Source organism: Acanthopagrus latus, chromosome 6 (assembly GCF_904848185.1).
Source record: "Acanthopagrus latus isolate v.2019 chromosome 6, fAcaLat1.1, whole genome shotgun sequence".
Classification (NCBI taxonomy): domain Eukaryota; kingdom Metazoa; phylum Chordata; class Actinopteri; order Spariformes; family Sparidae; genus Acanthopagrus; species Acanthopagrus latus.
The window spans coordinates 16,691,865-16,708,157 of NC_051044.1; the positions used below are offsets into that span (position 1 = coordinate 16,691,865).

Sequence of the window (16,293 nt, forward strand, 5' to 3'; positions counted from 1 at the left end):
GACTCACGTTTGACTCAATCACACACCGAACAGCTGTCGTTAAAAAAAAAAAAAGTTTATTTTTTATTTCTCGGTCTTTATAGTGACAGTTTTACAAAGCAGTAGTACAGGGGCTGTTTGCGAGATGCCTTTTTAAAGCACTTGTCGCCACTGGAATACGTTTCTGTGAGCTCGCTGCTTGGTTTCGAGGGCGTCCAGGTGGCAGTAGTACAAAAAACTGAGGTCACTCACCACCTGTTCCTTCACACATCTCATGATCTTCAGCTATGAGAGTGTCGGCAGCTGGATTAGTTTTGTCTGATGTCAGTGCACAGTGGCTGCCGTTGAGTTCGCGACAATGACTGCTTTTCCACACAAGTACAGTAACACATCAACAAACACAAAGCACGAGAGTAATATAACGGCACAATATGCAATCATAAAAATAGAAAAAAAAAGATGTTTTTATGTGCATCTCTAATAGTTTTATAGCACCAGTGTGATGATTTTATAGCACCAGTGATTTATACAATCATCAATGTTCTTTGGAGTATATTTATCCGTACACACAGGATCTACTGGGCAGCCATACATGTCAGAAGAGAGACAGAAGGAGAAACTTGAAATGCAGGAGTGCTTTTGGCACAGGAATAATAAGTTGTCGAGGAAACACTGGGAGGAGAAAGCGGGTAACAGGAGGTGGAGGACAAGTGGAAGGAAAAGCGGCAGTATCTGGGCAGGTAGCATCCCTGATCTCCGTCCTCCATCAGCAGCCACCGCAGCTCTTCCCACAGCTTCCTCCTAGTGATGAACACTGGCCGCTCAGCGCCGCCACGCCACAGCGAGAGAACTGGTCGCGGCACAGGTCCGCTGAACATACAGAGGGCAGAGGAGTTCAAATGTCAGGCCTCAAGGTCCAAAACACACACACACACGCGCAGAGCACACAGTAAGAGAGGAGAGTGAACCCACCTCTGATCAGCTCTTCGTGCGCACACACAGTCCTCACGCAGACCTCCTTGTTGATGACGTACACCCGTCGCAAACTTAATGAAAAGCACATGTATGAGGTCACAAAGTGAGGCTGAAACACTTGCCGAGGTGCCAGTTAAAGGGGCAGTTCACACAAAGCAATGCAACCAGTCATCTCCATGTCTGTGAACACTTATTCTGTGTTTTTCTTGCTGTCAACAAATCTAACGCAAACATCAAAACCAATGATGAATTGATCAACAGTTATTGTCTGCACAGCCAAAGCATGATTCTGATCTCCACAGCACCGTGTCAGCCTGGCTGTACCAATGATCAAACTGCTAAAGTGGGAAGAACACTCTGCCTTGTTGGTATTTCTTCAGACCAACCACAATTGTCTTGGGCGGTGAAAAGCCACAGATTTAGCTTGAGAAGAAAGGTGCGTTTGCAGACATCTGAAGGTAGGTGATGCCATCTAAAATAGGCAACAGATGGCAGCGCTCATAACCAAAGTCTTTAACCTCTAAGTCAGACTGTAGTCGATAGGGTGCCCAGCTGTCTCAGGGAATAGCCGAGCTAAAACTCTATATACCAGGGGTTCTCAAACATATTGCTCAAAAGTCCTCGTCTGGTTTTTATTTTAGTTCTGGGACAACTGCCGATACTAAAATAACATTCAATCAGTTCATTAACAACACAGCTCTTACATCTCACATCTTTAGAGAGTAGTTATAAAAAAAAATACTGCAGTAAAACACCTCGAAAATTGCCAGAGATAAGTCACCTGTTATATAAAATATTCCTATATAGAAATATTCTGCCTTTATTTTAGTAAAGATCAAAACTTTCCCCTTTAAAATCACTTTTGTGGCCCATAGAGAATACACTTATGAGTTTACGATGCACTTGAACGCACCATGAGTGTCAAAACTCCAACACAGACAGCGGGGGAGAGACGCACAGATAAAAATATATTTTTTTTATAAACAATTAAAAAAAAAATCAGACTTGCTCTTCGAGTGCACTCTCATACTTGAAACACTTGATTTTTGATGTAGTTTTCACCAGTAGAGGGAAAGACTGAGGTAAGTCCAACTTCAGAGGATAACAAAGTGTGAGTTACCTCCTTGTCTCGATCTCAGTAACAACTGGGTTTTTTAATTGTGGGTTGCTCATTTTAAAAGGTCACCCACCTGTAGAAGCAGAGGCTGTTCAGGCACTGCTTGCATGGCTTGTGAACAGAGTAGAGTCTGGTGCAGGGGTACTGCTCCTCTCTACAGTCTGGAAATCAAACACAAGGCAAAATAAGTTCTCCATTCAAACTAAACAACTGATTATCTGTCCTCCTTTTGTCTGAAGTTTCCTTACCGAGAGGGCCAGGCTCTGTGGGCTCCGTCTCCAAATCAGACTCTGACATCCACATGGAAAACAGATTAACAAATGAGTTCGACTTGAATATCATGACTCAGACAGGAGGAGAGTTCAACTCATATACCTGATTTGCCTGGACGGACCGCTGGGTTGTGTCGAACCTGCTGCCGGTAGGTTCCAGGAAGGGAGTCAGGACTGTCTGGACTATCTGAAAACAAGACAGAATGGAGTTGTTTTAACAAAAGAAAAACAAAACACACACACACAGATGTTTAAATGTGAAAGTAACATTAAGAACATTTTATTGAAGCTTTACCTGGAAAATAATCCAGCCCATACTCTTCTGCGAGGCCATAAAATGAGAGGGAGACAGAAAATGTTTCATGAGATCAACATTGTGAGACCAATTACAGTCAGTCAGTCAGTCAGTCACACACACACACACACACACACACACGCACACGCACACGCACGCACACACACACACACACACACACACACACACACACACACAGCCCTGCAACATATAAAATGAACCACCTGCATGCCAAAACAGAACAAAATGAGCAGTCTGAGAGGGTGTAATGCATGACTTCATTTGCAAGATGTTTACAAATAATAACATGCAGAGTGCTCAAAGTGCTATTTACACTGTGACAACAGTTGCTATGCGGGAGGTAAATAACAAGAGCGAACTCCTCGAGGCGAGGTGACACATCAGAGGACAGCGAGGAATCGGGAACAGATGTGCAGACCTCTGATATAAACTGATGCTGAGCTGGAATGATCAGAGCCAATATTCTCTTAACGAACTCACCCAAATATGGAATCGGTTCCAGGTACGGGGCCTGGGCGAGCAGCAGAACTGTTGACATTTCAGAACAATAAAGTAATCACAAAGATCGAGCAAGTGAAATGAAAGAGGGGGAAGTGAGTAATTACTCTGAATACTGTAACTGAGTACTTTTATGATGAACTAGCACTTTCATCCTTGAATCACACTGAGTGATTCCACATTTTTCAGGACAATAATGACAAATCTCAAACACTGAGAACACACAAACAGCAAGGTGCACATTAATGTGAATTTTACATAGTGTCACTTTAAAGGAGAAGTTCACCCAAAAATTTAAGTGTTGTTCTTTAACTTCTCCAACCCCTGTGTTGATGGAAAGTCAGGTGGGATTTTGTAGTTCGCAAGCATTTCCGGAGCTTTGCAACAAAATGTTGTTTACATCTTCAATGCGCCGTCAAGCTTGTGCTAACGATTTTAGCCTAGCTGCTATAGAGAACATTTCATATTAAAAATGGATGTAACGTTTTTTCAAATCAATCTGGGATCTCTGTGTTTTCTGAGCTGCATTAAGATATTTTATACAATCTTTCAGTTGTTTATTTTAGGTTTTAAAACAAGTCCCCATCCACTTCAGATGATCAGGAGAATGCTGTGACACTGAAACGTTTTTTTTTTTGGGGGGGGGGGTTTGAAACTTCACCTTTTGTGAAGGTGAGTTGATACTTTTATTCCCTGGGTGAACTTGTCCTTTACAGCGCAAATCCAACGAGTTCAAAACCCACCCTCCCCCAGTTTGATGAGCTTGTCCACCTGTAGTGTTATTAATCCATCTAGATCGTTTTGGTGTGACTTGCTGAGTTTCCTTCATAGTTGTTAAACGCCTGGATAGTTTCATGGTGGAGCCATTTTCTTTCTGCCGAACCACATCCGCCTACCGTATCATCACACAGAAAGAAGCTTGCGTCTGCTCACTGACAGGAGGCCTGATGCTTGTGACATATAACACGAGGGCCAGAAACTTGGACCATGCAAGTATGCAAATGACAATGCCCGGCCCAGCTGGCACAAACAGGCGTCCCCAGTGAGTACATTTAAAGTGCGTTTTTTACACACAGTTGGAGGTAACAAATGTCAGTCCTAACAGAGGCTATAGAGAGCTAATGAGTGTTACCAAGGTAGCAGTAGTAAACAAACAACGTGTAGAAGAGGAGGAAAAGAAATGGACAAGAAGAGAACAGAGGCGGTGATGAAGGGCCTTAAATATGCTGATGCATGAGGACATGTTGAGCTGGAGGTTCGTCAGCCGTGGTTGTTTTGAGCTGAAGTGAACCAAACAGAGGGGATCAGCTTTATCTTCTGGTTTCATGCTTTATTCATTTCATTTCATTGCCTGCAGGCTGCGACATCGTGACTAGGTTCGGTCATGATTTTCAGGTGACAAGTTCTGGAAAGCAGCAAACGCGTGAAATCGACGCTTGAAGACACTTCTTTCTGGGCGGAGATGTGGTTGGCGTGTGCAGTTTGGTAGAAAGAAACCAGTTCCTGCATGAAACTGCTCTCAAAGATGTCTGTGGATTATCTTGAGTGACCGGGTCACGATTTCTGGGAAGAGACATCACCGCTGAGTTCTTCAAATCAACTTTATTGGCGCTTGGAGCACCCAGTCCCATCTAGTTTGATTATTTTCAAGGGAAGGCAGACGTCTCTACAGCAAAACTCTGCATCTCACACCAAAAACAGTCCAGATGGATAAACAGCATGACAGGTAAGAGGACAAATGAATATTTTTTTGATTTTGGGGTGAACTGTCTCTTTAACTTTGATTGTGGTATGTAAGTGTATCTAAGGGAAAATAATATAAATGTATTGTTTCAGAGGGCTTCAGTGGACAGTATGGTGCAGTTACCTGGCATGCAGATGAGCAGGAGGACTCTCATGGTCACTCTGGGAGGTAGACTGACTTGATCACTGGAGGGGAGACGAGCAGAGCATCAACACCCAGAACAGAGCGACACGAGGGGGAATAATAAAGCGCTTGGTGTCGGATATTCTTTTGGTCTCTTGAACTCCCCTCTCCTCTCTTTCCTCTCGCTCTCTGTCACCTTTCCAACCCCCCCACTGCTCTCCCCTCTCTCCATGCCCCCCCCCCCCCTCATCCCGCTCTGTCCACTGGCCCCAAACAGCCATGGCAAGAAAAAGAGGAGGGGGGAAGGAGAGGGGGAGAAAACTCTGACAGCAAGAATGTGGCCCGTCTGTCTTCCCTAAGAACAATCTCTCTGTTTTCCTACTTTTCCTCACTGCTGCTGCAGCAGAGCAGACAGTCTCGGGGCTGCATTCCAGGAAAAGAAACAGAGGACCCCTCAACCCCACCCGACATCCCTCCCTCTTTCCCTCCCTCCCTCCCTCCCTCTCCTACTCCGTCTGTCTCCACATCCTTCATTTCCCTTCTGTCGCCCTCACTGGTCATTTCCTCGAACCCCTCACTCCCCCTCCCTTCTTTCTTCTTTACCCCACCAGGCAAGCAGAGCCTCTCAGGATGAGCGAAAATGACATGTGGACAGAAAAACATGAACACCGACAGCATCATCAGATCCTGCCTTTTTTTGTTCAGCTGTCAGTGAAACTCTTGACGTCAAAATGTCGAAGTGTTACATACAGTAAAACCCATTACCTTAGCTTCCTGTTACACTAACTACTTTTCCATTTTTGTGGAAAGTATGAACGCTCCTCCTCCGCTGCAGCTTACACACAACATGAAGCACTTAATTCTTTTTTTTTCTTACACATCCTACACTGCGATCCCTCATTTTACATTTTCATGAGGCCACACCGGACGCAAAACATGTGATTTGCACACTGCACAAGTTTCTTGTATGTATATCAATAAATCTGTGTGTTTGTGTCCCTGTGAGTTTGAACGCACACACACACACATTCTTCTTGTGCATCACAGTGGCTATCGGAAACCATATGTTTTCACAGCACACATCTGGGAGCGATTAGCCCCCCTCTCCCCAATTGAGCCCTTCCCTTCCCAGCTAGAGACCCCATCCCACCCACCCCCCACCTACACACACACACACACACACACACACACACACACACACACACTCATTAGTAGGAGTTTCTGAGGTCAGCAACAGGAGGTGCACTGCTGTCATCTATTTTACGCCTTTTGTTCTCCTGCAGCTCTGACAAATAAATAAATAAGTCTTTAAAATCATCTTTCCATGTGCCCTCATCGACCCCCATCCTCTCTTGTTTTTTTGTTTTTTTTCTTGGCTCCCTCTCTCCATTGTAGTGCCATTACTGCAGGCTGTGCTGTGGAGTCCCTCCTCCTCCTTCTCTCCAGTGAAAACACAGGACCACATGTCAGCTCTCCACAGCCATTAACATACACGCAAAGTATGCATAGGTACTCTGAGCAGACTGATAAACGCTCAGGAGGCTCTGGAGCCTTTAAAACGGGGACTGGGCTGCATGAAAATCTGTGCACAATCACCTCAGATGAGTCCCCCCCCAACACACACACACACACACGCACACACACACACACACACACACACACACACACACACACACCACTCCCTCCACCCTCCTCAGATCTGTCTGAATCAACATGTGCTTGACATGAAATAAAGAAAATTAGGTGCAATTAAACAAGAAACTAAAACATGTGAAGATATTAAAAAAAAGTTTTGTTTTTTCTCCAGAGTTTCTTACCTAACTCTGCTTCAGTTCGCTCCGGCTGTCCTCGGCTCTCATGCGTCCTCTGAGTGCAGGAGGACTCGCAGCGCCACATTGTACCACCCCGCATCTGTAGTCTCCTCCCCGTCCAGTCCAGCCTCCAGCCCGCAGCCCGCAGCCCCCAGCGGTCCCGGCACCGACCCGCAACAACACCCCGACACCCGCGAGGATCAGAAGTATGGATGAGCTGATCGGGTGCTGGTCACCACCTTTTAAATAAGGTGACCAAGAAACAGTCGAGGGAAGTAACTAAGTATACTTATTCTGCAAAAATTGTAAGTAATATGGTTCTTTTCACTTCACTCCATATTTAGAAAAGACTAATTTACTTTTACTTTTCAAGCTAAGATTTTACAGACGAAACACGTAATCAGTTGCTAAAATGTTTTTCAACAAATTAAACAACTTTAAGTGTATAGAGTAGTAAAGTTTAGCTCCACCTTCACAAATGACAGCATTAAAGGTGCAACATGTAAGAACTGGCCACTTCTCAAATTCACACCACAAACAGATATCAGCATGTCACAGGTGTCACTGCTAACTGCAGCTGCTTTTAGCATATTAGCTCAGTTAGCCATGAAGCTAGTGGTCCAAACTGGGAGCTCGCAGTGGTATTTTGAAAAATTAAATGGCCAAGCTACTGACTTAGTTCTAATATAAGTAGATACCTGCAGCACAATACGCAAACCTCGTTAGTGTGGCATCAAAATTCTTATTTCTTCACATTCTGTTGATCATGTTTCTTTTTATGTTTGATTTGTGTTTTAATCTAAAATTCTCACATATTGTATATATTAAAGTGCCTCTTCCAGGCCTGCACAGGACAGTACAGAAGCAGCTCTGCATGATGGGTTACTTTTGATTTGGTACTTTTCAAACTACCAAAAATTGAGATTTTGTTTATTTGGCACCCCCACATTCACTGAGGTAAATACAAATCCCAGTTATATAACCATTTGTCAGACATAATGTAGGTGCTAATTACAAACAAAACTCTTAACAAAAGTCAAACAGTCTTATGTGTTGAAAACACTGTGATCCCACCCTCTCACTGAAGTCACATAGGGAAGAAACAAGTAACAGACATCTTTAACCCAGTTACAAGACAATGTACAGTCAACATGACTTTGAATCTTAAATTTTGTGGTAAAGTTTCATAATGTTTCTTTAACTTAAAGTCAATCTTCAGATCCAAGATAGAGACAGATGTATAGATAACAGGGTGCTACAACAACAGCGGTGTTTTTTGACAGTGTGAATAGTGTTATATATTCCTTAAAATAATATGAAATGATTGAACACCTCTTCTCTCTAACATTAATATGATGTATTGTATAGAATGTACAGGTGATAACACCAACAGAGTAAACAAAGAAATACATGCGAAGTTCCTCAAGGGTCTATTCTCACATCTCTTCTATTCAGCATCTGCATATGAAAAATAAATAAACTAATACCTGCCTTGATGAGTCTTCAAGCGAACCCAGGAACACTGTGATGGAACTGCTCATTTGCAGCTCAGGCTCCGCAAAATACTGACATCTAGAGGACACTCACTGCTAACAACAGTGGATGTGTATTAAAGAAGAAGATGTGTGATCAGAGCACCATCAGTGACAGCAAATAACAACTAATGAAAACAGCTGAGGGCATTTAATACTATTTATTTTCCATCAAAACATAACTGCAGTTGGTATGTTAGAAGATCTGAGGGAACACAGACTGTACATTTGTAAAGCTGCTGCTAGGCTGAAAACAACAAGCTACAAAAATGTTTACACGCAAGAAGAACGCCTTCGGTTTGTACTTAAATATGCAGCATCATGTCTCCCAAGTGCACAATCAAACACACAGAAGGGCTGGAGATAAACGCCTCTGTTATGGTACATGTAAGACTCGACACACACACACACACACTCTCTCCTTCATTCATACTGTACATGTGCGTTTGTCTAACACCAAGCCACCCAAACACCCCAACACACTCAGACACACGCAGACATAAGCATTCCCTTACAGTTTGCCATTCAGTGTGGAGGTGGTGGTGCTGACTGGTGTTCTGGCCCTTCAGACCTCAATAAGCATTTTATTTAATCAAGATATCATTTAATAATGGAGGGAAAGGTTGTACAAGACGACAATGGAGGTTTCAGATAGCGGCGGCCCTCTTCTCCTTGTACGTGGCCATCATCTTCTTGATTTCAGCGATTGCTTTTCCAGGGTTCAGTCCCTGAGAAAAACATGAGAAACACCAGGATGAGGAATATATGATACGTATCATGACCTGTGAACAGAATGAAGCTGTAGATGTGTGTTACCTTGGGGCAGGTTTTGGTGCAGTTCATGATAGTGTGACAGCGGTAGAGGGAGAATGGATCCTGCAGCTTGGACAGACGCTCCTCTGTGAACTCATCTCTCGAGTCAATCATCCAACGGTACGCCTAAGAGAGCACAGGATGTAAACCCACAAACTTGTCTGGGTATATTTTTAATTTTATCAGTGATCCCTGAATGTCTATGTCATCGGACACACACCTGCATCAGCACAGCAGGCCCAAGGTATTTGTCTCCATTCCACCAGTAGCTGGGACAGCTCGTACTGCAGCAGGCACACAAAATGCATTCATACAGCCCATCCTACAGGGGAAACGAGAGAAAATAAATTAATTTTCTTGTGACTTTAAGCAATGGGAAACTTTATACATATAAATAAAGAGTGATGTACCAGTTTCTGTCTGTCCTCCACAGACTGCAGGTACTGCTCCTTCCCCTCCTTTGTCCCATCCTTCCTCTTCAGGTAGGGTTCAATAGACTTGTACTGGGCGTAGAAGTTACTCATGTCCTGCAAATACAATTGTGTGATCAAGGACCCAGATAGGAGGTAAATATCTGAACAATACTTTGTTTAAAAAAACTTTTTTTTGAAAATGTAATTAAGTAAAACTTGATTTTGCTGCCAATGCAGCTTCATGTCTGTGTCTGACTGACTAAATGAGGTTCAAAACAGGTTGTGAAAGCATCTACAAAAAAGAAGTGCAAAGTTTTGTGAAAAGTGGAACTGCTATCACTGTAATATTTAGTAGTATGTCACATTCTTCCACTTGTATTAAGTATGACATTAAAACCAAAAGTTTATAAATCCAAAACAAAAAAGAAACATGAGTAACAGAAAAAGTATTGATAATTTTGGCAACAGTTACTTTGAGGAAACACATTTGTGCATCCATGTTTGACACAGGGGAAGAAAATGATGGCGGAGTAACGTGTTATTAGTTGGACTCAGTGACTCCTGTTGAACAGTTCAGTGTGTGGTGGATGTTTACTCACAGGTACCAGATCCTTCACCACATACATGTGTGGCAGAGGGTAGATCTTAGATGGCTTGCTAAGATTGGTGTCAATCTTGTTGAGGCAGGCAAGCGTGTTTCCTCCATTAATGTTCATGGCACAGGATCCACAAATACCTGCATTTAAACAAAAATAAAAGACGCTTGTAATATCATTTCTGAGAGAATATAACCTCCAGGCAAAAACACAAGAAAAAAAAACTTTATTTTGTGAGTATAATAACATAATTTCTTCGGGGGAAAACATTTACAGAAGAGTAAAGAGTTAAGTAAAGAGTTGAGTAAACTTAAAAGAAAAAGAAAAGAACAGAAAAAATGTAAATCCACAGAACAAACATCCACAACTTTGGTATAATCCCTTAAATAAACATGTTCATAATTATGTTGGAAACACCCTGTTATTCACCTTCTCTGCAGGAGCGGCGGAAGGTCAGAGTGGAGTCCATCTCATTTTTGATCTTGATAAGGGCGTCAAGAACCATCGGGCCACAACTATATAAAGAGGAAAGACAGTCCACAATATCAAGACCTGAAAGTGTTAAAGGAGTCATCTCTGTTGTGTTGTTTGTTTTGGAAATCCTATCAGGTTTTATGGTTAAAGAGAATTTTTAGGTTGAAGAGTCTTTTTGCTGCAGTGCCATGTTGACAGAAGGGAACTGAGAGCATCCCAAATCTAATAAGAGGATCAGAGGGAGGACGAGGACTGGCAATACGTCAGTCTGTCAGATCCACCCTAGTTTAATCTACCTGAAGGCTGTTCTCAGTTCATTAATGATGCCCTTAGTTTACATGAACCTATGCACTTGAATTCCACTAAGCAATATGCCTCCATCAGTGCAAGTCAGCGTGATCATCTAATAGAAGTGCTTTTAAAAATGGCCTTATCTTCCAATACACACTATAAAAGACTTGAATGTCAGTGCTTAACTTGACAAAGTCCTCTGCGCTGCATCTCTTACTAGATTGATAAAAATCTACATGCAGTCCATAAATTATCACAATTATGCCTAGATGCCATGTTTCAATGACATTTGAATTCAACCTCTCTTATTGTTTAATAATTAGCCATGGAATTAATGCAACAATCCACTCAAAATGTCTTGAAATGTAAGTGTATAGAAAATACAGTATAAACTTTTGAAGATAAGTATACCTTGTTGTGCACTACCGCTTTTCTTTTCATATAGATGATGAACCAGGACAAAGGTTGACATATTGCAGCACATATTGAGGCAAAGTGACAGGCAGTAACACATACGTGTTGAGGTCGATGTCGTATGTCTGCATGCGGGGTTTGTCTCCTGGAGTGTCTGGGTCCCATCTGTACACCTGGAACTTCTTTATTCTGGGTTGTGCTGCTGGAGCCGCTGCTGTTTGGGCATACCGTACCGCCTGACAGCCGGGACAAAGAGAGGGAAAAACAGGATTGTTTAGGTACTCTGCTGCTTTCATTACACAACATTTAATGCTTTGACTAAAAACAGTAACATTATGGATGCACAGTTAGATAATAAACTGATATTAAGAATTTATTGGCTTATTTTTCTGATCAACTGTCTTGATAATCGGGATGATTTATTATTATGAACACTTTTATTATTAATGCAATATTCATTTGTGTGCGCACAATGTTTAAAGAACCAATAACCAGTATATCGATTGGCCAGTATTGGCTTATCACACATAATGCATTATAGGCGTATGTATTGCTTTTTCTTGGAGTGATTCATAATCTTACATATCCAGTGACTATTACTGTTTCACTGCACCACTGTGATTTTAGATGATTAATTTAATTTCTCTGCAGAAAAATCCTGCCATAGTTATGTATCTTTGTCACAAGTGTTTGATAAGCATGTTTTATCTGAAAAAGTTTGGATATGGGCTGACATATTGCATCATTTCTTACTTCCTAGTATCGGCATCACTCCTAAAAAGTGCATATTAATTGGGCTTTACTCATAAGTCCCTAATAAAGCACACAGAAGGGTAGAGTTTGAGTATTTTTTGTTAAAACTAGAAAATTATTCTGTTTTATATGAAATACAAATCCCTCATGAATCATGCTTTATTAACCATTGCATAAACATTGTTAAATAAATATTATTAAAACTATTATTACACAGGAAAGGTTTATAAATTCACTCCTGTTGTCTAGCTGTTTGTTGTAACTGAATTTCTACTACAAAATATGTCAGATTGCTTTACTTTGCTATAATCAACTCAATGTTTACGGTGTAGTTTAACTAGTTCCCTGCCAATTTTGGTGTGTATATAGACTCTGAACGTGTCCATCTGTAGCTTAAGAACACACCAAGTAATAAACAACAAATGGATATGTTTAAAAGTGGAAGTTGAGTCAGTCTAATCACAGTAGAAACTGAGGGCTAGCTAGTTAGTAGCTAGCTAGTAGCTGGGCTACGTAACCTAGCCTTCAGAGTATAGACGGAGACCAAAGCTGTCAAACAGGACGGCTCTGTGTTGTGACGTTACTCTGAGTAGAAACTGTACCGGACAATAAAAACTTATTATAAATGTGTATATATTACAGCCACTGTCAACTCACCACCAGTCCAGCGGGGGAGCGGAAAGCCGAAACACCACAGCGGCTCAAGGACGTGAAGCCAGCAACCGACATTTTGGAGTTTCTCTGACCTCCAGGGCCCGCTATCCCAGCATCCTCCGTGGCTACGTCACAGCTCTGGTGGGAGCGCTTGTTTGATGAACCGATGTCCCCCGGCTCTTGAAGCGTACGTTAAAAGAAACCCATTATTTTTAAAGGTTTGTTTGACTTATCAGGTTTCACCCATGTATTTCGTTTATTGTTGCCCATAGTCCTCCGTGGCATTATCATTTTTTTTTTGATAATAGCGCGGGCTCTTTCTTGTCTTTTTCACAGCACAACCCGGGCGGACACACGTTCACTAGACGTCGTGACGTTAAATCGAACGAACTCCGTGCGTCCTTGTCAGTAGTGTTATGGCGTGTGGATCTGAAGACACATAACATCGTGGAGGTGGACTCAGGTGATTTAATCCAGTATCTTTAATTAATTACAAACAGCTTGTGGTGCAGTAGTGAACCCAAAGAAGAGACATGGTTTTCCTGACGTTGTCGTGTTGGATCCGAAGCCGTGGACCTGACAGATATTGGAAAGTTCAAGAAATTCTCAAACATGCACGGGTAAGGCGACGACTATTTCCTGGATGAAATGTGGCCAGTTGATGTAACCGTTCATATTTTTCATGCTGTGTAGTCTTTGTGTTAGTTACAACTGAAATGTTTTAACTAAAGTATCAGTTCTATTTTATTTTTATTTATTTTATTTTATATATGCTGTTCGGCAATGACTCATGTTGATCCGGCTACAAGGATGCCTCATCGCCCTAATCTAATATTAACATCAATAATGTCACTCATTTTGTTGAAGACCTCCTTGTCTCAGTCATCTTCCCTGTCGGTTCCTTCCAATAGCACTTCAGGGGCAGAAAGAACCGCTGCTACAGCCTGGCTGTCAGGGCGGTCAGAAGAGCTTTCGTCTACGCCACCAAAGGTCGGAGGCTCAAGCAACGTAACATGAGGACGGTAAGTAAAAGAAAAATAGCTTCTTTTTACTGCTGTATTATCCATAGTATCTCTCTCAGTCCAGGGACATCCATGCCTCACCTGAGGTCTTTGGGAATGAGATTATTTTATTTCAGCAGAGTACGATACCGTTTATAATACTAGTTTGCAGTGTAATGTGCAATGTCACTCATCAATACCATGTGTATGTTAGTTAGTATATGTATGTATTACTATATTTTTTACGATCCTCTCTCCTCTTATGAAATACTAGATATTGTCTACTCTTTTAGTCTAAACAAGACATTGACTTGAATGATACAAGAATGAATAGTCACTCTTCTGTTTGACTGATCACCTCTCCACACATGTCCACATTAAATGGTCGCACTTAGACAATCACAAGTCAATGGGCTACTAACTGAATGTTATTAGTAATGAGTAATGTAATCAGTATTATTTATTGTATGTGTTGTGCTCTTATTTCTTCAGCTCTGGATCACGCGCATTGCAGCAGCATCACGAGAGCACGGCATGAAGTATCCTGCGCTTATGCACAACCTCACCAAGGTCAGCTGTGTTGAACATTAAAGTTCTCTATCGCTCCTCTATGTTCTTTTTGCTGTTGGTTGAATCTTATCTTTTCGTTAACATATTTCCTCTCTTCCTCCTTACAGACTAGCGTTCAGCTAAACCGACGTGTTATCAGTGATCTGGCCATCACAGAACCTCGGTCATTCCTCTCACTTGCAAAGCTGGCACGGGCGCGCCAGCAGGAGGGCCTCCGGGCAGCGCTGGGCGATGGCAAAGAGCCTGCTGGTGTCTTCTCCCGAGTTGTTTTGCTACAGTGATGGACTTAATAAAGCTGCAGATTTCCATTTGTTATGTGGTTTAAAGAACAGTTGCCTTGGATTGTGGAGATGTTCATCAAAGTTTTTTATATATGTTCATAAACAGTTAAATCAGTTGAACAACTTTGATCATTTTTGTGATTTATTATTATTATTATTATTATTATTATTGTTATTATTGATCATTATACCAGGGTTGCCTGATGCTCAATGATCCACATAAAGGACCCAATTTGACAACATAGTGTGGTTATGGGTCTCTTGGTGAAAAAAAAAAAAGAAGTCGACTCAAGGCGAAGACATGGTTGACTTCTCCCACCGTTGAGGCCCTTACTGACAATGCTGGCAAAAGGCAACTCTTCAATATTTCTGCACTCACAAGGACATACTCATAATCCAAGATGGCAGCTGACATTGAACAGCATAGCAATTGTTAGTCAACTCACCTGCTTCTGCTCCATGCGCTGTTTTCAGTCCAACATTTCTGTCCTGTGCACCAGAGATTCATGGCTGCAGTTTTGCCTGCTGAAATCCTTCACAACAGCCCTCCTGATTACCTCCAGTATCGTGATTGAGAATGTGATGATGAATTTCCATAAACCTCCCTGTGAACATCTTATGCAACCTTTGTTACCAGTTGTCACTGTTTTCACCTTGTGAATCTGTTTGTGTCCTCGTGTCACTTTGTGGTCCTGGAGAGAGGCTGTGGACAGATTTTGTCACTGTGATTTCATGTGCAAGAAGCAGTCACGAAACTTGGAAGGTCTGAAGTTTGGATCGAAATTAAGGCCGTTGTCTGACCCATGAGTTTTGAGTATTCATGTAACTAGATCTCATTTTGTGATGGGATCACACAGCCCCTGTCAAGATGTTGAGTATTCAGCAGTCATGACATTGAGTACTCAGTACTCTTGGGTCAGACCACATATCGTCGCACTCTTGAGTTAGAGAGAACTTGTTAACTCATGATTTGATTCTGTTGGGTTGTGAGTTATTTGGAGGTTGGGAAGAACAGTGACCTCTAGATTTATCATGTAATGACTTCTGTCTGTGTGTAAATACATATTTTACCATTTGTTTTTGTTGTCTGAATGTTAAGTTCAATAAACATTTTGATATATATTTTGTTTCCCTGTGTTGATTCTCTTCATCAGTCACGTTTGGAGCATGTGATGTTGAGAGTTAATTCATATCAGCTGTTATGTCCTTACAGTTGTCATTCTTTTATAGGGGGCACTTTTTTTAGGCACATTAGGCGCTACAAGGACACAAGGAAAATGAAGATCTTAATGGGCACTGTGTAGTTTCAGCAAAAATAAATAAAATAAATAAAAATATTTACAGTATAATAATAATATGAACTCACAAATGTGTATTTTTTGTATCACTGAACAAGCTGTTCTCAGAGGAAAATAAGGTCCTCAGGTCAAACACTGTTTGAGGCTAGAAAGGTGGCAGGGTCCGCCACATACAAACCAAAGTAAAACGGTATAAAATTGTGTTGTCCTTTAAGGTCAGTTTGTTTGAAGGTCTTTCATAAACACAAAGATAGTTTGTTTATTTAGTTTGTTTGGATGTCTCTCTCTTCTAACTACAATCTCTTCCCCAAAAGTTCACCTTCAACTTATCATCCAATGGTACAGGACCCAGGTATGAAGACCAGACA

General features: G+C 41.7%; 3 protein-coding genes across 3 annotated transcripts; 1 reads left to right on the plus strand and 2 right to left on the minus strand.

Annotated features, from left to right (window-relative positions):
• Positions 1–34: 34 nt before the first annotated feature.
• On the minus strand, positions 35–7,100 carry mfap2 (microfibril associated protein 2). The gene is made up of 9 exons (XM_037100553.1): positions 6,842–7,100; positions 5,025–5,086; positions 3,140–3,187; positions 2,639–2,665; positions 2,447–2,530; positions 2,320–2,361; positions 2,145–2,232; positions 952–1,025; positions 35–849 (listed from the first exon to the last, which is right to left on the minus strand). Exons 2-9 carry the CDS (start codon positions 5,053–5,055, stop codon positions 746–748), a joined length of 498 nt encoding a protein of 165 aa, XP_036956448.1. The 5' UTR covers positions 5,056–5,086; positions 6,842–7,100; the 3' UTR covers positions 35–745.
• A 1,914-nt stretch (positions 7,101–9,014) lies between these two features.
• On the minus strand, positions 9,015–12,850 carry sdhb (succinate dehydrogenase complex, subunit B, iron sulfur (Ip)). Its single transcript, XM_037100165.1, has 8 exons — positions 12,779–12,850; positions 11,471–11,604; positions 10,619–10,704; positions 10,193–10,329; positions 9,591–9,707; positions 9,401–9,502; positions 9,184–9,306; positions 9,015–9,095 (listed from the first exon to the last, which is right to left on the minus strand). Exons 1-8 carry the CDS (start codon positions 12,848–12,850, stop codon positions 9,015–9,017), a joined length of 852 nt encoding a protein of 283 aa, XP_036956060.1.
• A 322-nt stretch (positions 12,851–13,172) lies between these two features.
• On the plus strand, positions 13,173–15,246 carry mrpl20 (mitochondrial ribosomal protein L20). The gene is made up of 4 exons (XM_037100556.1): positions 13,173–13,395; positions 13,687–13,797; positions 14,269–14,346; positions 14,454–15,246. Exons 1-4 carry the CDS (start codon positions 13,309–13,311, stop codon positions 14,625–14,627), a joined length of 450 nt encoding a protein of 149 aa, XP_036956451.1. The 5' UTR covers positions 13,173–13,308; the 3' UTR covers positions 14,628–15,246.
• Positions 15,247–16,293: the final 1,047 nt, after the last annotated feature.

Coding starts and splice junctions, on each gene's coding strand:
- sdhb (XM_037100165.1), bottom strand. CDS start 12,850: ATGTCGGTTGCTGGCTTCACGTCCTTGAGCCGCTGTGGTGTTTCGGCT. Junction 9,708..10,192: donor TGGTGAAGGATCTGGTACCT/GTGAGTAAACAT, acceptor TTGTATTTGCAG/GACATGAGTAACTTCTACGC. Junction 9,307..9,400: donor GGCCTGCTGTGCTGATGCAG/GTGTGTGTCCGA, acceptor GTGCTCTCTTAG/GCGTACCGTTGGATGATTGA.
- mfap2 (XM_037100553.1), bottom strand. CDS start 5,055: ATGAGAGTCCTCCTGCTCATCTGCATGCCAG. Junction 2,362..2,446: donor GGTCCGTCCAGGCAAATCAG/GTATATGAGTTG, acceptor TGTGGATGTCAG/AGTCTGATTTGGAGACGGAG. Junction 850..951: donor GCACGAAGAGCTGATCAGAG/GTGGGTTCACTC, acceptor CTGTATGTTCAG/CGGACCTGTGCCGCGACCAG.
- mrpl20 (XM_037100556.1), top strand. CDS start 13,309: ATGGTTTTCCTGACGTTGTCGTGTTGGATCCGAAGCCGTGGACCTGAC. Junction 13,396..13,686: donor AAATTCTCAAACATGCACGG/GTAAGGCGACGA, acceptor TCCTTCCAATAG/CACTTCAGGGGCAGAAAGAA. Junction 13,798..14,268: donor AGCAACGTAACATGAGGACG/GTAAGTAAAAGA, acceptor TTATTTCTTCAG/CTCTGGATCACGCGCATTGC.